General features: G+C 33.7%; 1 protein-coding gene across 2 annotated transcripts in view; it reads right to left on the bottom strand.

The window, feature by feature from the left end:
- cep85l (centrosomal protein 85, like) overlaps positions 1 to 21,189 on the bottom strand; it is a 102,249-nt gene extending 81,060 nt beyond the window's left edge. The window contains exons 1-2 of one of the 2 annotated variants that reach the window (XM_073933608.1): positions 20,735 to 21,189; positions 16,172 to 16,371 (exon numbers count right to left, since the gene is read on the bottom strand). Coding sequence is in view for 1 of the 2 variants with exons in the window: in XM_005170197.6 (XP_005170254.1) it covers positions 16,172 to 16,330; positions 20,832 to 20,988 (316 nt within the window). In the remaining variant the exon portion in view is untranslated. The remainder of the gene's footprint in view (positions 1 to 16,171; positions 16,372 to 20,734) is intronic. The other variant, XM_005170197.6, reaches the window with a different exon arrangement.
- Between the last annotated feature and the right edge of the window lie 398 nt (positions 21,190 to 21,587).

Below are 21,587 nucleotides of genomic sequence, written 5' to 3'. Positions count from 1 at the left end.
GCATGTAGAATAAAATCACATTTAATAACTACCAAAACAAAAGGTAATTTCACAATAATATGCAGGTAATAAGCCAGTAGTTAATAGCATGAATTGTGACCAACTAAAAGTTCACCAACATTAAATGATCATCTAGTTAGAGGTCTGGCTGTGTAAGACAGTGTTATCCTGCAGAAAATAAATACATATTATACCAAGACAAATTCAAAATTCCAAGATTTTTCAAAGAATATATAGTAAAGCTCAAGACTCTAAGAAAAAAGCCAACACTGATATATATATATATAGTTGAAGACAAAATTATTAGCCCCCCCTTTGAGTTTGTTTTTATTTTTTAAAATCTTTAACAAATGATGTTTAACAGAGCAAAAAAAAATTCACAGTATGTCTGATAATAAATTTTTCTTCTGGAAAAAATTTTATTTGTTTTATCTCCGCTAGAATAAAAGCAGTTTTTAATTTTTTTTAATTCATTTTAAGGTCAAAATTATTAGCCCCTTTATATTTTCTGATTGTCTACAGAACAAATTATCATTATACAATAACTTGCCCAATTACCCTAACCTGCCTAGTTAACCTAATTAACCTAGTTAAACCTTTAAATGTCAATTTAAGCTGTATAGAAGCTGTATTTAACTGTATAAACAAAATTTGTTTTTGTCCTGGGAGGAAATGCTACAGTATTAGGCTAACTGCCATTCTCTCAAATGGGACATGTCTGCAAGGCAAATTAACAAATTCATCTGCATATATGCATGAGATGTTATGAGCAATTACCAAATTTAATAACATCTACCATATACCTCATTGGATATTCATGAATAAAAATACCTCATATTGAAATTACATTTACAAAAGCACCAAAAATCTTGCGCACAATGGTTTTGGTGCTCATGTAAACGGAAAAGCAAATGTTAATTGAGTGTCCTGTCGAACTCATTCCTCATTCAGAGTCTAAGCCATCATTAAAGCGATGGGTTTGGAGCAGCTGGTGTGTGAAATATGTTGTTTCAGGGTGGGGTTTTGGGGTATGAGACACAGAAGGCTGTAAGCAAACAATACCCCCCTTAATCATGCTAACTGCATTACCCTAGTCTCAGTCTAACGCTAATACGCTAGTCCCAACTGGCTAATCAGAGAGTGCCAAGAGCTAATCTAGACCAAATCTAATACAGGCTAACATTCTGACCTAGCATTCCCTCGGGACGAGGAGGTTTAGGGGAGATCAGACAGAACTAAAACGAGAGATTCGGTTGATACTACTGGATTGACACTTTTTTTTAAATCACAGGAGCAAATAAAAGTATTAGAAGACACAAAAAAAACTGATTAAAAACATTAATTTAACAAAAACAATTATTGTGTCACTGTAAATATGAATTTCCAACAACTACGGAAACAGATAGAAAAAGCAGAAAAGCTTATTAAAAAACACAGATTATCACTTCAAAACTTGGAAAATTTAAACTAAAATAATAATTATTATTACTAGTTAATATATCATTATTTATTTATAAAAAGCAAATAAACATCAAATATGAATAAAGGCATTTAAATATTTTCCTTGTTTTCATTTGAAGTTTTTAGAAATTTTTTATTTATTATTATTTTCTTATTTTTAGCCTGTTTTTGGTTTGTTTTTAAGTCAATATAATTTGAATTAAATGAAAAAGTAAAACAAAAAAACAACATTTACAAAGAAAATTACAAATATATTTTGATAATACTGCTTTAACAAATACATTTTTTTTTTGGAAAAACAGATTATATATATATATATATATATATATATATATATATATATATATATATATATATATATATATAATTAAATATTTTCTAGTTTTTTTTTTTTAATTTCAGTATAATTTGAATTAAACAAAAAACAAAAAGTTTCCTCAAAAAATAAATATATTAAAGAGTACAAAATATATTTAGATAATACAGCTAAAAATATAAAAATAATAGAATAAAAAAAACTGATAAAATAAATAATCAAACAAATAAATATTTTTTGTGATTCATTGTAGGACCCCCTTAAAAATGAGATGGTACATCTCAAGGGGTTTATCCTAAAGAATAAATATCAAATACATTTTCTATTTTTTATTGTTTATATGTCAATATAATTTCAATTAAACAAAAAAGCACAACTTTCCTTAAAGAAATTTTTTAAAAAAAGAGTAAAACTATACATTTTGATGATACAACTTTTTTTCAACAATTTATTTTTAAATAATACAATTTAAAAAAACAGATAAAATAAAATAAATAAATAAATATATTCTAGTTTTTTTGTTTGTTTTCATGCAAGTTTAATTTAAATTAAACAAAAATAGAAAAATTTCCTCAAAAAACATTTATTGAAAAGAGTAAAACTGTATATTATAACAACACAGCTTAATTTTTATAATACAACTTAAAAAATTTAAATAATAGAATTTAGAAAAATAAATACAGTGCTCAGCATAATTGAGTACACCCCATTTTAAAAATGAGTATTTTTATCCATTTCTCAGTAAATTTATGGGCAATGTATTTTGGTGCATTTAAACACAACAGATTTATTAAACAGATATATTTATTAAAGTAATATTTTAGTCACCAAACATATTCTAAAAATTGAATTATTATTTTATTTTTTTTATTTTTATTTTTTTTGCTTTTCTTGATTTGGCCTGTTTTGTAAGTTATTTTGTTAGAAGAGCTCTAGATTAGGCTTCAATACTGACTAGTGTAATGTATTTACACAAATAATATTGTAGAGCTTCCTATTAAAAATATGTATTTAAAAGATAGATTTGCGAGTAGTGTACTCATATATGCTGAGCACTATACATAAATCAGTGAAAGAATGAATAAAATATTTTTTAGTTTTTGGTTTTTATGTCAATATAATTTGAATTAAAATAAAAGGAGAAAAAGTTTCCTCGAAAATTAAACTTAATAATAAGAGTACAAATATATATTTGATAAAACAGCGTAAATATTAAACAAACAATTTAGAAAAATAGATAAAAATAATAAATAAAATGTTTGCACTTTCTAGTGTTTTGGTTATGTTAATTTGATTGAATTAATATGAACATTTTTCTTTTTTTCTGTCAATTTGAGTTAAATAAAAAAAATTAAAGTTTATTAAAAAACACAAATATACAAATATATTTTGATAATACAGCTTTAAAAAATATTTAAATAATACAATTTATAAAAACAAATAGCAAATAAATAAATATTTTCTAGTCAATACTTTTTTTTCTACAAGTAACCACTTTAATTTTACATTGGTTTTAGTTTTAACAACAACAACAACAACCCTAGCTCACCCTACATTTTGCTTTATCCAAATACAGAAGTTATGTAAACATAACAAGGACCGATATGTGACTTACTGCTCTTAAAAGCTAAAAACTTTTTTTTTTTAAATAGCTACAAATACACAGGTATGCATGTCATTTAGTTAAAGTTGCTTCTTGTGTATTTCTAGATGCTTCAGTGGCATCCAAGGCATCCTTTCCAGCAAGTCTTCGGGCACCTCTGTGTTTATTCTTGGCTAAAAAGTCATGCGACTCACGTTTCCCTTCAAGCACAGCTGATCCGCACACAGCAAGATGACACCTACCGGCCTACTGCGTTGCATAAGTGCATGTAACAAGAGTGGCTGACTAAAACAACATTCAATGACAAAGATGGAGACATTACTCAGACACACGGAGTACATTCGGATGGACATTAGTATTCGGATTATTTACCTTATTGTAAATAACACATGATTATTAATAAAGTGTTATGAGATGCTTTTTGAATATTCCTTTCGTTTTCAATTACATTTAGTTATTAAGCAGACACTTCTGTCCAAAGTAACTTACAAACAAGGAAGGCTTTAGTTAACTTTTTTTAAAGAGGCAATACTTAAAGAATGAATAATTAATAAAATATTTCTAACATTGTTGAAAAAATAAAAGCTAGGGAGGGAGGGAGACACTACATGTTTTTCATCACTCATTTTACATTTTATAGTACATAGATTGATTAGTCATTGTATCTCCACCCAACAAGTTCAATCCAGAATTACATAAATCAACAACATTACTCATTACTTGAAACACACTTCATTCCACAACGTTGCATCCTAAGTTGTTTATTTGATGTGCTTGACTCTTTTCTGCTTTGTTTTGCTTAATCCAGGCATGTCCAAACTCAGTCCTGGGGCACCGGTGTCCTGCAAAGTTTAGTTCTAACTCCAATCAGACACCTGGGCTAGCTTATCAAGCTCTTACTAGGCTTTCAAGAAACATCCTTGCAGGTGTGTTGAGGCAAGTTGGAGCTAAAATCTGCAGGACACCGGCCCTTCAGAACCGAGTTTGGACAACCCTAGCTTAATCTATATAGTGAAACTATAAATAAACTCTTATATAAAACTATTGTTTGACACTATTGTCTACATTTTCATTGTGATTCTTGAACATACATTGTAAAGCATCCCTCAGCCCTGGAAAAGTGATATAAAAATATATGTAATTTGTTCGTTGTCAAACTACTGACTTGTTAGCATTCATTTAATCAATGAAAAAAAAAAAATTTCTAAAGGCTTTCCACTGCATGGTGTGACACATTCTAGTTTAGTGCGATTCATTTTTGGGGTCTTTTTCATGGCATTCCTTACCTATTACCTAGTGTTTTTTTAGTACCACCCTGGTTGAAGTTTCAAGCAAGCCGTACCATTACCAAAAAAGTGACACCGATTGGTCAGAGAAAATAGTCAGGGCTGGGCGATACAGAAAAAAAAAAAATTATAATTCAATGTTTCATATCATTCGGAATCAATACTTAATGATTTTTTTAAAATAATCTAAATAGGAATATTAGGATACATTTATTTATTTATATTATTTTAAGAAAGAAAAAAAAAAAAAATATATATATATATATATATATATATATATATATATATATATATATATATTCAACAGAAATATCTCGATTTATAAAAAAAATAAACATAAGTGTTAAGTAGACTCTTAAACTTGATAAAATGTTTCAAACTTAAGGTAAATGTCACACTTTTTTATTATTATTGACAATGGTGTCCGGTCAATAAATACAGATACTACGATAATTTGACTTGCGACAAGACATCAAAATTCACTATATTTATTTAAATAGTCAGCAGAAACCACTACTGTACTGTATACCATCTTTTTGTTGATGAAATTAAGGGGTGGTTCACACAGAATACATTTTTCCTTTACAATGTGCTAGTTTTCTATTGTTTTTCACTGTAAACACATGCTTGACAGACATGTGCGACTGTAACGATCACGTCTTTTGTAGCATGCAAATTTTTTTAGACAGTGTGTCAAGTGAAATTTTCAAATTTCACATGCAGTGCTGCTCATTACTGTTAGTATCAAAGCAGTTGACCAATCAGAAGCGCTTGAAGGCGTGACAACCGTTTCCATTTACAGGCACTCAGCGGCTGTGTCTAGACACCCTTGTGCTTTATGCTGTGCTTTTGTTTACAAACCATTTCAAAGCATTTCATCTTGCTTTTTTGGAAGGAAAGAAGCGTTTAGTGTGAATGAGCCGTAATTCTGCACAGTAATGCGTGTATCTGATCACAAAACACAACAAAAAGTCCTACCCACACGTGACTTAAATATGAAAACTCCATGTCTTAATTTGATTTGTATTTACTAAATATGACTTTAGCCGAATTAAGGTATAATAAATAAATAAATAAAAAGTTTAAATGGTAGATTCTTGTTCTTGTTATCATTTGAATATAGTTGTCCATGCAAACATACTGATTGAAAGCAGGACATAAAAAGTGATTTGGCTCAAATGTCGTTCTCATAACATCAATTCCATGCAAGAGATGTTAAAACAAGAATGAAGGCCCTAAATGGAGCCAAAGGACCCACAGGGGTAATTACGAAACTTCCGCTGCTGCCCATAGAAAGGTATAATTAGTGACTCGGGTCATGAGGCGTCCTGGTTCAAAACGAAAGGAATTTCCTGAGCCTTGTTCTAGGTCATCCACCGGCAGCTCATTTAGAGAGAGGGAATACTGATCCTCAAGGTGGATAAAAGTAGGTAAATTAATCTGCAAGAGGACGCTTCTCAAGGTTAGATGCGTGTCACAGGAAAGCCAGACGCTTAGGTGGGGTTTTGAGAATAAAGTCGACTTGCATGGAAAAGTCGGATTGTCATGAGACCATTGGTGGGCCGAAGGGCAAGATGACAACTGATAACAGCCGTAATACTGAACAAATTCATTCACAATTGTTAAAATTGCTTCGTTAGATGGATAAAACAACTTAACACATACATCTATATTTACATACAGATATGTAGTTTCTATATATTCCTTCAGCTGAAAAAAAATCAATGGTTTACAACATCAAATGTTAAAAAGAGTGACAAATTAAAACTCTAATAATGAAAATATCCCTTTCTATCAAATGTAAAATGCATATAAACAAAAAAAAATACAATAAATCATTAATATCCCAGGGTATAGACAAGAATCAGAGAATGAAATTCAATACCTTTTAAGTCCTTTTTTAAGACTCTTCCTATACATTTTAAGTGGCAGACATTTTAACTTGCAGTAAATTTACTAAATACTGTGATAAAACATTATTCATAGACTGAATAAAAATGCTAATCCAGCAGGTGTTGCCTATAGAACAGCAGAAATAACAGTGTTTCCCTGGTTACTGCAGTAAACAAAGCAGCGTGGTGTCAAATCTAGCAGGATTTTACCGATTTCTGAAAAATTACATAGTATCTCAGGCTTTAAATGTTAAATTCAGGCAAACTTTAGCATACTGATACAAAATGTAATAGTTGTAAAATAGCATTTAAGACTTTTTAATACTTTTTAAGGCCTTTAAATTTCTCCAAATGGATTTATCAACTCTTAATTCTTTAAGACCCTGCAGACACCCTGTATCCACAAAGAATGGGTAAAAAAAAAAAAAAAAAGATTATGTGATCAATAAAAAATATATTAATTAATTATATTTATTAATATTAATTAGTAATGATATATTAATTACTTAATCAGTTTTGAATTTGTATGTGTCATATCCTCAACAAAATAAGCAATGAGAGAGAATCACACCATAATGTCATGTCATCCAATTGAAGCCAGCATCTGTGAAATAAAGATCTGATGCATAAAAGTATTTAATGTTCAGTGATATTACCCATAAAGTTGGGGTCAACAAAACCAAAACCAAAAGTTTTGACTGCAAGAACTAATATTGTGTCTATAACATGTGAGGTGCAAGACGCAACTATAAACAATCAGTTGCAACACCCAACCAATGCCATTTCATCATATCAGCCAAATACCCATGTATCGAATTGTAAATACAGTTTCTCATAAGCCTTTTTAAGCTGGCTGGCTTGAGGCATGGTGACTATGCATCTGTCTCGATGCATCTGAGCTCAAATTGACTGACTGCAATATGACAGGATGTCCTCAATGCAGGACATGTCCCCAGGCACACAGATATACAGCACTTTCTAATGAACCGTAATGAGGCCGTCTGCTAATTCTGAAATCCACACGAGGAGAGAGCATCCATAGTATATAAGTCTCAAAGCACAAAGAAGCTAAGGCCTTTGACTAGAAGTTAGCAATAGCAATGTAAATGAGAACTAGATTACTGATTCCCAAACAGTACTACTTTGACTAGCAATGGCCAGCTGAAAAAAAATTTAAATGGTTGTGCCGAACTGAGTCTGGTTCTCTCAAGGTTTTTTTTCTTTACTCTCCCATTGGTGAAGTTTTTTTTCCACCTCCGCTGTCGCCACTGGCTTGCATGGTTCAGGATCTGAAAAAGCTACTCATCGATTAATTTGCTCTTCAGTGCTTGGACTCTCAATAATGACTTCAAACCACACTGAACTGAGCTAAACTGAACTGAACTTAAACACTAAAAACTGAACTACCCTGATCCAGTTACTATGACCATTTATGTGAAGCTGCTTTGACACAATCTACATTGTAAAAGCGCTATAAAAATAAAGCTGAATTGAAAAATTGAATCAATGTAAGTGGGTGACTAAATTAATGAATCCCAAACATTACTAGGAAGAAAGGATTAACCTCACCGTCCACTATTTTATATACATTTGTTCATTAAAGCAAATATGCATATATCAACAATGCAGCCAATCATGTTGTAGCAACTCAAGGCCTTTAGCCATGAAGACATGAACAAAAGGGGGCCAATCAGATAGTAGCAAAGTGTCCATATAATTTAGATTACTGCATGACAGCAATATATTCAACAGATTCTATAACTCTAAATGTGATGAACTACACTGCTAAAATCATCCAAGAAAAAGGAAATGGGACAATAGCTATTAAATTAGAGTGCTGCTGTCTGTACATTATCAGTAAATGCAGTTTTAAAGTTTAATAGAGTGAAAATGGTATAAGCCAATTGTGAGCTGAAATCAAGCGGTTTTGCAGAGGCTCCCAGAATAGTATCACTTTTTCATGCAGATTATAGCCAGCGAGTCTGCATTAGAATACTTCATGAAAGAAAGATTTAGCAGAGAAGGACTTGAGGCCTGCATGAAACCATCCTTGAGCACAGCACAACATGGCCAGATTAAAACAAAGAGGCTTATTTTGGAGAATCATTCGTAAGCCTTTCTTTATCAGATTTCCCCTGCCCTGCACGGCTCTATAGCATTGTCTGCAAAATCACCCTGGTCTCACTGCAGTAAAACAGTCGTACTTGAAAAGAAACTTCTGGTTTAGTTGTGTTAATCTAGTTGAGCTATAAAAGAGGAAACGATCAGCACAAAAATAAACCCTAAATTAGAATTTAAATTTAAACTTTCCTGTTTACAGGCTCACCAAAAAGTAAAGCAACAAAATGTAAAGGGTCATGATGAATCTCTGATTTTTCAGTTCAAGTCTACTTCAACTTTCTTTTAATGCAATTTAAATGTGTGTGGAAAGCTGTGAGCAGAAGGTGAGGGTTTGTGATAGAATAAAGCAGCAGAGAGAGACTAATTAACTAGAAAACTGAGGAAATGCAAGATTTTTATATTTAAAGAGTGATTATTTATAAATTTAGAAACACACATCTGCTTCATAGGAACAGAAACATCATCGGGCACTGGCACATTTAAAAGTCATGTCTGTCATTAGAAAACCGCATCAATCCATTGACGGATCAGCTAATAGGCGCAGCTTTCAAACTTTTCAACGTCCATGTAAGTGCACTTGTAAAGCAATGCTCATTACAGCTAATCACAGTCATATCGATTAAGCATATGAACACAATGGCAGTGTTCAAAAAGTTACTCAGCAGTGCATAAAACACAACCAGGAAATGCTGCTATAGTAAAAAAAAAATAATATTAATTACATTTTTATACTGAAATGTAGAAGTTTGTACCTCTGCCAACACTACTGCCACCACGACCCATCGTGATCACTTAACTGCATGGTCTCACAAATTGACCAAATGATTCAGTAGCAATGTCTCATGAATAATAATTAGACACCAGCGCATTATCGAAGTACTCAGTCTCATGTTATGACAGAACAAATGATGTTTTGAATGTGTCATTTCCAAAAATGTTCATGTTCAAAGAAATTTAATACAATAAATTGACCTCAATACTGTTCATATTTAAATGTGATTTCTGAAATATTGATGAAATGCATTATTTGTCATAGTTCTTGTATAAGATTTAAAAGTATGATTTTTTTATTAGGAACTTTTTCATTTTTTAGTTCAGTTTTATAAAGCAACACAGTACAATTGTTAAATTAACACCATACACTTTAAAATTAAGCCCTTTCAATGACCTATGTTTGCTTTTAAGTGCTTTCCATGTCTAAAATTCAACTACTATAAAGAAGCATGGGAACCCATACATACTAATGTTGACTTAAATGATGCGAAACATCTTCACACAGTGTTTCCTCTAAGTGGCGGCAGACCTTTTACACAGATCAATGACAAATGGCGTGAGCGCAGTATTACAAGTCGAGATTGCATTTATGTAATCGGAGCATGCAAATCTTTTTGCTTGCCCGCAGATTTCCTAAAAAAACAACAACGACTAATTGTTTTGAATGAGAAGCTATAATGTAGCCGTGGCGGGATGAATTTCGGTGTGGTGCCCCACCATGGAAGAATTAATATAGCAGAAACCATGTAACATGTAACCATGTTCATGATCCTTTAGCAATATTTAAATGGGTTGTATAATTGAAGTCTCAGGTGTCAGAAGGATGTGCCTGTGAAGAGCACATTCAAGGGGTTTAAGAAAGTTCATCAACAGATATGGAAAGTGACTCCCTTTGGAGAATCTTCACCTTTTGTGAATCTTTTTTATGCTCAAGCAGCGACTTTACACACTTAAAATTGTTAAAAGCACAATAGACATCCTTTTACAAATCAGCAATGAAAATTAGTCAGTCGTAAAGACTTAGAACCAAAGTCCTGGAGATTAGTCATCACGTCTAGCATTGCAGGGGAGGTCATAGTTATTTTCTCTGCCATGCAGTGATATCACGGCACTCATCCTACACAACGATTACAGATGTTTCCAGAGCAGATCTGTCCTACTTCTGGAGCCAACTCACACTGACGGCTTGCATCTACATCAGCACTAAAATAAAGCCCCGGGTTTATATCCTTGGATCATTTCAATGAAGTCACAAGTTTTCGCCAAAATCTCAAAAACAACAGCAGCCTAAAAGCAATGTACGAGCAGCCATGTGTCTGTGCTTGACCTTGATTTGAGCCCAGAGCGGAGGCGTTTTTACTGCACTAATGATAAAGAGATCAATTAAAGCAGCAAGCTCTGATCAATACGAGCATGACCGCGGTCGACTCGACGGCTCTGTACAGTCTTCCTGTGGCCCTGAGCCAGACAGACGTCAACTCCCTTTAGACAGCAATGGGACAGGAAGTAGGGTGAGGATGGTGAGATGGGGATGTTGGCTATTAGATGCTGAAATGTAGGGCAGGACGATGCGCCTCCAGCTGGGAGCTCACGCTGGAAAAGACATGATATGCCAGAGAACAAATCCATCACAGCCCTAGGAAACAATTATGTTTATAAAACAGGGGCAAAGAAAACCCCATTGAGTTCCACTGATGGGGGGAATACACAGTTGTCCTAGTGACCACAAAAACATAGAAACCGAATGAATGGGTAAAGTGTACAAAAGGTTTTCTGTTGAATGATGTTGAAAAAAAAAAAAAAAGTGTAGTTTAGTGGCCCGTTTCTATTGAGTGATATGGTACGGTACAGTTCGGTACGCTTTTATGTTCGTTTACACTATCAAAAGATACCAAAAAGCAAACAGTACCATAGCACTTTTAGGGTACCCAATTAGCAATAGTACCTAGCACAACAAAAGGGTACCAAAAGGTGGAGCCAGACACACAGCTGAACGCTATTGGTTTATAGACAGGGCTCGAAATTAACCTTTTTGCTTAATAGCATCGGTGCTCCTAACTTTAAAAATAGGCGCATCAGCCAAAATTTAGTCGCACTTATAAGCAGCGTTACTACAAGTTTTATACAAACATATTTATTGCATTTGAAATCAACACTAATCAAACTAACAAGCAAAGAAATATATATGCAAGCGTGAGGAAAATATGTCTCAACGAAATCTCGTTATCACAAGAATAGATTTTTATAACATAACTGAGTGACCAAAAGGTACACGGAGCGCTCACCGGCCCTGCACGCACTGCTTGACATGAATGAATCTGTTAACGATATAACTGTGCTGTTCTCACGGGTCGTATCTAATATTGCACCGATGTTTTTGAAATATACTGTACCTTATTATATGCATACGTCATGTTAAAAGCAATAATTTTCATGAGTAGCGATAATAGTTTAGTCAATGTCAGCCCGTTTGCGGTGGTGTCTGTGGTGTTAAATTTGACATATAGCTGCCACTTGCATAGAGTACAGCATCTGGCGATTATATGAAGCATTAAACAGAAGATCTCGTGCAAGATGTGGCATGCAGTTACCTGAAAATTCCATCCCACAGAAAATCTGTCAGTGTCATCTTCATTCTCATCTTCAGCGCTTTACAGATTTTCGCGGTAGTAGCTCTCTCTGTCATCCCAAGCCAGAGGGCATTGGCTGAGTGATTGACAGCTGATATTTCGGTGCTAGAGCAGTAGTGGGCCAATAAAAACAGTAAAAACTGGTCGCATACAACAATTTTTTGCACTCGCACACATGCTCCCAAATATATTTTGAAGTCGCATAGGTAAAATTTTGGCCGCATATGCAACCAAAATAGTCGCAATTTCGAGGCCTGATAGAGATACATTACTTGCTCGTGCACAAGCCAGGAGAACAAAATAAAGGAACTCCCATGATTTAAATACACAGCCCAGACATTACATCGTAATAATATATACATAAAATACCGAGCCATGGTCGACCCGAGCTCAAATAAACCTTGTCGTTGTCTATATGAACCGCTACAAAGCCAAAAAGAAGCACAGACACGCATATGTAATGCAATAGCAATGGTCCTTTTGGACTATTATGAACTCGAAATGATGAAATTATGTTATAACGTGACATATGTGCTGGTGAAGAATAAAGATACAGATTGACAGATTTGTTTTTGTACCCAAATAAGAACTAAATGTATGCTGTGTGTAGTTTTTCTGTAATTAGTAACAGACTGGAGACTGTAAGTGTCTGTATGTGTTCATACATGTTGCATTTATTTATTTGTTTTATATAACTGCAGGCATCACAGTAAGCTATTAAGCTATTTATAGATCTGCTGTTATAATGAAATTATGTACATAGAAAGGTGAGTAATGAACATTTATACAACAGTATTTATGTTTGTGAAGCATCTGTTTTGTAAGAAGTGCTTCTCGTATGATACACGACCCGTATAGCTTTACTTTGACATTTCCTCGAATGACAATGACTTCGACTGCAACTTTGTCATACACCATGCCTACCACAAGGGTACCACTGGTATCTTGGCAGTGGAGACTCAAGCCTGATAAAGGTGACTCATACTGAACCGTACCATACTGTACCACTTAGGCATAAAACAAGTGCTCTATTAGTTGAAGCATTAGTTCACCCCAAATCAAAAATCCTGTTATTGCCTCGTGTTTCAAAGATGAACAAAGGGAATTATGAAGGGAAAACTTTATTGTTGTTGATGTATTTGAAAAAAAAAACTGAATCTGTAACAAGAGGAGTAAATTGAGTAAACATTTTCATTTTTGTGTGAAATAACAATTTAAAAGTATTTCAAAAACTTCAAAAGTTTCACTAGTTCCCTTTTCTTTCTGCTTCTAAATTATTCCAATGCAGACATTGCTAGTTGTATTTGCTTGACCTTATAATTCCCATGTTTTCAAACATGTTAACTAAAAAAGCTTGGCTCAATGTGAAGGACCAGATTAGAGTGACATGAGAGTGAGTACTTAGTAACATAATTAAAATGTTTGGGTGAACTAATAATTTAGCAAACCAAAACAACAACGCTATAATAATGCTAGCTATGACTTCTGATGAGATACAGGAACTAATCAGCATTGAAAGTCTAGATATGGACCACCAGCACCTCATGAATAAATATCAGTAGAATGGCTAAATTTAACTGGCATTCAATTATTGTTTGCAAATGAAGTTCATTGGTTTATTTAGAATGCAGAGAAACATCCTTGCACTGAATTCTCCTGCATAATGCATGAAGAACTCTTCAGTGAATGTACTACTTTTAAACTGCCTTCAAGTGATTATAGCTGCTAAGCTGTTAGTAGTTATAAACACTGAAATATGAATGACCATATCAGATATTGCAAGAAAGAAGTATTGGCGCAGAGCATCTAGCAGGATTATGCATGAATGTGCATCTTCATAATATGTATTGCTGACTGATATCAAGATTTTTGGACAACAATAAGAATAAATTTATATTTTTCACTACAACTGACACTTCCCAACTTTTCCTAAAACAACTGTTTACATAACTATCCAAAATATGTTCAAGTGGTCCTATCTCTGCTCCAAATCCTCAATTAAAAAGCAATGCTAACAATGCAAAGTTCCTTTACCCAGTGTTAAAATAAAGAGTTAAACTAGTTCAACTTCTTTTTTGTGTTTTGAAAGAAACTCCTATAGGTCTGTAACCAGTGGAGGTAAACAATGACAACATTTTCATGTTTGCGTGAATGAACAATTTCAAGTATTAAGACAATAACTTTCTCTTCACTTCTAATTTATTTCCATGCAGACATTCTTTACACTAAACTCTTAGTTTAAACTGAAGTTGTATTTGGTTGACCTTATAAGTCCCATGTTGTCTAACATGTTAACTAAAAAGCTTGGCTCAGTTTGAAGGATCAGCTTGAGGCCCTAATAAATACACATGTGGCCATGGCATCCTCTTCTGCCAGAACCAGTGTGTTTAGATGCAAATATTCATGTTAAAAGAGAGAAACCGAACAGATTTCACATTACTCATCATCGTATAATCTCTACCCATAAGCCACTGCACACATTGGCCTACATACATTTAGGAGACACTGAAGCGTGACCTATTTCTAGCTGCTTTGACAATCTGTCGCTAGCTCAGGATGACATCCCAAAAATCAACAATCACCTGGAAGCTCTACTGTTTCTTAGCGATAGAAACTAGAGCTGATGTTCAAAGATCTTGATTAGGGTTTTGTCTGACTAAAGCGATGCTTAAGGACGGGTCATGACTTTTGGCTCTTTGTTTTTTGTAATGAGCTTGCATGAAAATCCTGTCTGCGAAAGCCATGAATTGCAAACAGCCAATCAATAATGTGTTCCACACCTCACAACACACATTCTGGCGCACTTGCCCCGTTAGCTTGGTTCGTTTGAGCATGTGTGAAACCCACAGTTGACTCTAATCTGCTCCAAACAATCAGTTCGAGATCGCCAGAATAGGGGGTCTCAGCTCGGTTGAAATTAACTCTAGAGTGGATTGATCGAAGTTAGAAAAGCAATACGATTTAACGGACTAACCAGACTATATCATAGATTATGGATATATAAAAGGCATATTCAGTTGATGTCGGAATTGTTAGGCCCCTGTTTATTTTTTCCCTCAATTTCTGTTTAACGATGAGAAGATTTTCTCCACACATTTCTAGACATAATAGTTTAAATAAATCATCTCTAACTGATTTATTTTATCTTTGCCATGATGACAGTAAATAATATTTTACTAGATATTTTTCAAGACACTTCTAGAAAGCTTAAAGTGACATTTAAAGGCTTAACTAGGTTAATTAGGTGAACTAGGCAGGTTAGGGTTATTAGGCAAGTTGTTGCATAACAATGGCTTGTTCTGTAGACTATCGAAAACTAATAAAGCTTAATAATTTTGACCTAAATTGTTTTTAAAAAAATAAAAAACTGCTCTTATTCTAGCCGAAATAGAGCAAACAAGACTTTCTCCAGAAGAAAAAATATTATCAGACATACTGTGAAAATTTTCTTGCTTTGTTAAACATCTTTTGGAAATTAAAAAAAAAAATAATAAAAAAATTCAAAGGGGGGCTAATAATTCTGACTTTAACTGTATATGCCTATTGGAAGAGAGAATGATGAGTAGAGATCATTTCTACTGGTAAAAGTACATTTTATGTCGAATAGGAAAGTGGAAGCATGCTGTCTGACTGAACTATTAAAAAATATACAATATCTATATAATATAATTAACTTTTTGGTTAACTCAACTTCTGATATAGAACCACTATATATTTTACAACCCTTGACAATTGAACTGAGGCTATGTATGAAATATTATTACCTCTGATTTGTATTTGGTGATGGCTAAATCTGTGGGTGTCACTATTCAAAATGAAAGCATAGATTAAAATGACGGCGTATGACAGCTGAGCGGAATCCCAGAAAATAAACCAAACTCTGACAAATGTGAGGAGAGTTTACTCACTCGTGACTTGTTTGAACAATTTTGGTCCGTTTAGAAAAAACCGCACCAAGAACAAAAAGTAACATTGTAACAATTTTAAACCCTGTTTTGGAACAAAACAATCGATTTATAGACGTGAAAGCACCCTTAGACTAGTCAACCAAGGCATCAAGCATTGTTACGCCACATAAAGATTCGTACCTTCTACACTGTCAGAACATGAGGTCCCGATGCCGGTGTCACCACTGTCTGAGGCGGCACTATGACGGCGCCCGCGGCTGCTAATGCCAGTGGCAGAAGAGGATGCTTGCCATGCCGAGTCGCAACCTGGGACCCATCCAGGAGAGGACGTGCTCGAACCTACGAAACAAACAGATGAGGGTTAATATGGAAGATGTCCACTTAGTTGTTTTTATTTACAGTTAATTGAGCATCCAATAACACAAAACAACTAGGAAATGCAGCTGGATTAGGGCTGGACGATATTAGAAAAATCTGAAATTGCATTATTTTGTTTAGCTGCAATATATATTGCAATTTTCCCAGAGATAGGTTGCGGTTGGATGGGCATCCGCTGCGTAAAAACATGATGGATAAGTTGGCAGTTATTCCAATGTGACGATCCTGGATTAATATAGGGATTAAGCCGCAAGGAAAATGAATGAATGAATATATTGCGATATGAATATAATTTCACCAGATGATTTGGATAGCTCTATTTGGAAAGATTTCATTGATTTAGATTGGCAGGATGCTTTAAGTTCTTTTCTATGCAGTACATAAATCATAATAAATTACATGCAAAAACAAATGAATGGTGCTTTATAGTTTTGGTCTAACAGTAATCAAGTAACTCAGGGGAAAAAAAATTAAAAATTTGAACATCAAATGTAAAATTGCATGGTCATCATTGTATATTTTATTTATTTAGTTAGTTATTTTAAATAACAATTTCTTTAATAAACAATCAAATCTGGCGATGTGACTACTGCAGATACACACATTGCGCTATCGATGCTCAAACGATATATTGTTCAGCCCTAAACTGGATTTTGCTTAAGAACTACAGAACTGCAAACATTTGGCCACATTTACACCTGGCTTTAAGATGCATTTTATTTAGATTCAGCTACAAGCGAACGCTAATTGCTAAATGCAGGTGTAAACGTTTTAAGCTGAAGCATTTATGCTTTCGACCACTTCCAGAGGAGGTTGAAAACACATTTGTTCACATTGCTTTCATAGATGCTCATATGGTTGGAAAAAAAAAAAAAAAATCACCTACTTTTCAGCCTACTGACCTAATTCTTCAATGATTCAGTATGTGGTGTTGATGTGCACTAGCATGGTGCACTTTAAGCTTTGCTATGTAAAATTGTAAATGAAACACACACAATCTTTAAAAACAGTCCTGATTTTAACACAAACCTACAGATATCAGAGCAGAAATGAAAAGCTGTAGCGTTTTGTATCTTTTACAATTTGACTTCATTCGTGCTCACAGGTATTTATTCGGTAATAGATTATTTGTAAGATTAGAAAATGTCCGAACATCAGTCCAGAGACTTTCCATTCAAAGAAAAGTGGTCAAAAAGCGGACAAAAGAGACGGATTGAACCATTGGGAATGTGTCTCTCTCACCAAGAGACTTCAGGGCCAATATTTTTGAAAAAAATCAATACTAATTTATTTAGCAAGAACACATTAATCTGATCAAAAATGCTAGTAAATTTATTTATAATAATACAATCAGTTCACACTTTATTTTAAGGTCTTCTTTTTACTACAGTACGTACTAATCAATTATGCATAATTAATTGCAACTAAACCAAGACCTAGCCCATGTCCTAACCCTAACCATATTAAGTACATGTAGTTATTTCATATTCCCCCTCAGTAGTTAAATAATTCAGTATGTTTATTTATTGCCAAATGAGCTATATATGGCTATTTCATGGCAAGATAACAATGACAACAAAATTAAATGTAACCTGCATTTATTATAACTAGTGTTTTATTACTTCATATTAAACAAAAAATACAAAAACAATCCAATAAAGCACCACAATGTTTTTAACATGTATAATAACACCTAAACTGTTCTTATGATTATTAAGATTTTAAACCTGATCCCTAGTCATTTACCTATTTGAGCAGTTCAAACACAAAATAAGGTCAAGTTCAGTGAACCAATTGGTCAGTCTTGTGCTAAAAAGCTTGTCCCCGATGTGTGCTGGCCTAATCTATTCTAAGGTGTAATCCGTTTAGATGCCACCATTTAGGCTGTCCTCCATAAAGCCTGCCAGGGGAAAAAATGGTATAAGAAATCTCTCTTGCCAACATCTCTTGCGCATCTATGATTTGCTTCCAATAAGATGAACAGAAAAACTGAGAAAATATATTATTATTTTATATTTGGTAACTGTTTATTTGACCTTGTTACACATGATCCATGTAATAACTACAGTAATAATAACAATGCATTATGCATTATCACATGTGATGTTCTCTAGACCTATCTATCTAAGCTTATCTATTCAGAGACCATTAACACAGAATGCATTTTTCAATTAAAATGTTTTCCATTGTTTCTAATATGTGAACCTGCGCTTGACGGGTGCATATGACTGCTACCTTTGATTTCCTTTATTGTTAAATAATACTTGCAAAGTATTTGAAAAACAATGCATATATATATATATATATATATATATATATATATATATATATATATATATATATATATATATATATATATATATATATATATATATATATATATATATATATATTTATTTTAATTTTTTTTTCTTCTTTTGTAGGTACAGTCTGTAGAAACACCTAACACATGCAGTTTTATTGTGCAATATATATCTTTGGAAAAGCAAAAAATGGAATTTCAAGTACTTTTCCCTGAAACAGCATTACATCACAGAGCTAATTTACAGAAAAATGAAAAGTTAAATACTTCAGATGCTTCATGTGAAGACGCTAAAACTCATTGAAAATCACTAAGGTCAGAGCCCAAATTAGACCCTCGTAATTCCTAGGTAGAAAAAAACCTCAAGTTCACAGTAGTTCATATGAAAGTGATCCACATTAGGCATCATGACAGAGTAGCAGATCTGTAAATATCCTGGGTAAACAGAGCTGCTTGTTGACGGGGCACCAAGCGTTCTTCTAGCCCACCAGCAGTTATGCAATGTGATATGAATTATTAAGACGACTGGCAGAGAGTTTGAATCTGTAGCATCGCTGTTCAATATTTAGACAACTTTCAACACAGAATAATCAGCACTGAATTAATGTGCGATTTACACAAGAGAGCAAAAAATACTGAAATATTGTACTAAAGATGCATGTAAGCTAGGGCTGGGCCGATAAACTTTATTATATCGAATCACGATAAAATTTGTCAATAAAAATGATAAACTCTGGACTTTTTTATTCTATATTGATTGAAGAGCCAATCACACAGCTGAAATGTACACCAATGGGAAACTAAATGTGTGTTGATATTAGAGATATTTTGCCGCAGAAAATTTATCAGCCAAAAATATGTCATGCCATTTTAATGGCCCCTTTAATTTGTGTGGCTTTAGTCATTGTTGGGTTAGTCTTTTAAATCTGGAAGCATTAGCAACTTATATCGAAATATATATCGTTATCTTTCAATATGGAAAATAATTATCGAGATAGCATTTTTGCGATATCGTCCAGCCCTAATGTAAGGCAAGAAATTAAAAAATTCAATATTTGAGAGGAAAAACTACAATTATTAACAGAATTTAGAGCATTTAAATGTTTTAACAGTAAAAAGATCATAGAAATTAGTTTTCATACATTGTTAGAAGCTACAAACCTGAAACTATAGTATAGTATAGTATAGCATAGTATTTATGAGATATATCTTTCTAGAAATGACAGTTTACTTTGCTTTAGGATAAAATCAATCCAAAAAAATAGTCCTTTATTTAGATAATTTTTTTGTTCATAATTTTGTTCATTTTGTTCATCTTTTTAGATGTCATATTTGAATAGATTTTTAGACAAAACTTCAATATAACTTTAGAAAATTTAAGAAAGCTCTATTTGAAATCTTTAATACTACTATAATACTAAGTATAATAGTGACCATTCTCAGTGGGTCAGACCTTTTACTCAGAAATATTAACATTTTACAAAAAATATATATATACTACCTAATTAACCATATAGGGTAAAATTAAGTGATTTTATATAGATGGTAATAACTGATCTATGCAAATAAAGTATCTTAAAGTTTCAAATAGCATTTGTGAAAATAAAAACGTCAAAACAGATATCTACATAAAACTCAATCAACATACTTATTAACATTTAGATTTAATTATTATTTTGGGGTTCCAGAGTATCATTACCAAATGATCCTTACTCTTAATATGCCTGACAATTTTTTTGTTTATATTAATGCCTGTAACACTGAATGACGTCTAAGTGAATGTCTTAAACAAATCATGCCAAAAATTCAGAGACCGCACACATGCATAGGAACAATTATGACATCTGTGTGCCACAGCACTGCATACATTACAGAGACTCCTCTATTAAAGGGACAGATCCTGTTATAGAGACCCTTGTGTCTCAAACTGTCCTTTGACTTAAACAAAACAGCCATAAACGATGCCGTCAAAACTGCACACGCACAACAACATCACAAAGCCCACGAGAAAACATCACATTATCTAATATATCACAAGCTGAGCGCGAGGAACAACAATACACGCGCCGTTACACGCGCCAGTCCAAGATCAAACATGGCTGTCCTTATGAACATATATCTGCCTTACAGCATGTCAAAATATAAGGGATATATTCTCACCAATCTTATAAGCGTCGAAACCGTCCTCGAAGTCGTTCCTGGCCCACATCGCGCTCGGTCTCAGTGACTCAAGCCTCAGACACAACACAAAAAACCGAGAGAAAATGCGCGATCCCACCAAGAAGGTAGAGGGGGAGGAATTTAAGTCAAACCGCATTCCATAGTGATGGGCGACTGGAAGAACCTGCGTTTTTATAAGCGTTTATGAAGCGTTTCCGTGTGTCGCGACGCTGTAGCTCCTGAAAAGCTGGCGCAAATGTCGCAGATTTGAGTTACTGTGAAGCGGTGCTGTTCGCACTGTGACTCGCTGGCAGCTGCATCGCGAGGATGTGATCTCACTGGCCGCAGAATCTCCTCCAGAGACGCGGACGGAGAAACGCAATCACAGCGACACTGACTCCGCCCACCGGGAGCAGAAAGGCGGAGCCACCGCAGGAGCACACTACAGTTGAAGTCAGAATTTTTAGCCCTCCTGAATTATTAGACCACCTGTGTATTTTCCCCCTAATTTCTGTTTAAGGGAGAGATTTTTTTTCCAACACATTTCTAAACATAAGTGTTAATAACTCATTCTAATAACTGATTTATTTTTATCATGGTGACAGTAAATAATATTTTACTAGATATTTTCAAGATAGTAGTGTTCAGCTTAAAGTGCAATTTAAAGGCTTAACTAGGTTAAATCAGCAAGTTATTGTACAACAGTGGTTTGTTTTTTAGACAATTGGGGGGAAAAATGCTTAAGAGGGCTAATAA

The sequence above is a fragment of the Danio rerio genome, chromosome 20 (genome assembly GCF_049306965.1).
Source record: "Danio rerio strain Tuebingen ecotype United States chromosome 20, GRCz12tu, whole genome shotgun sequence".
Classification (NCBI taxonomy): Eukaryota; Metazoa; Chordata; class Actinopteri; order Cypriniformes; family Danionidae; genus Danio; species Danio rerio.
Note: the sequence above shows the minus strand (reverse complement) of the source record. Positions and strands in the feature narration are given on the sequence as shown.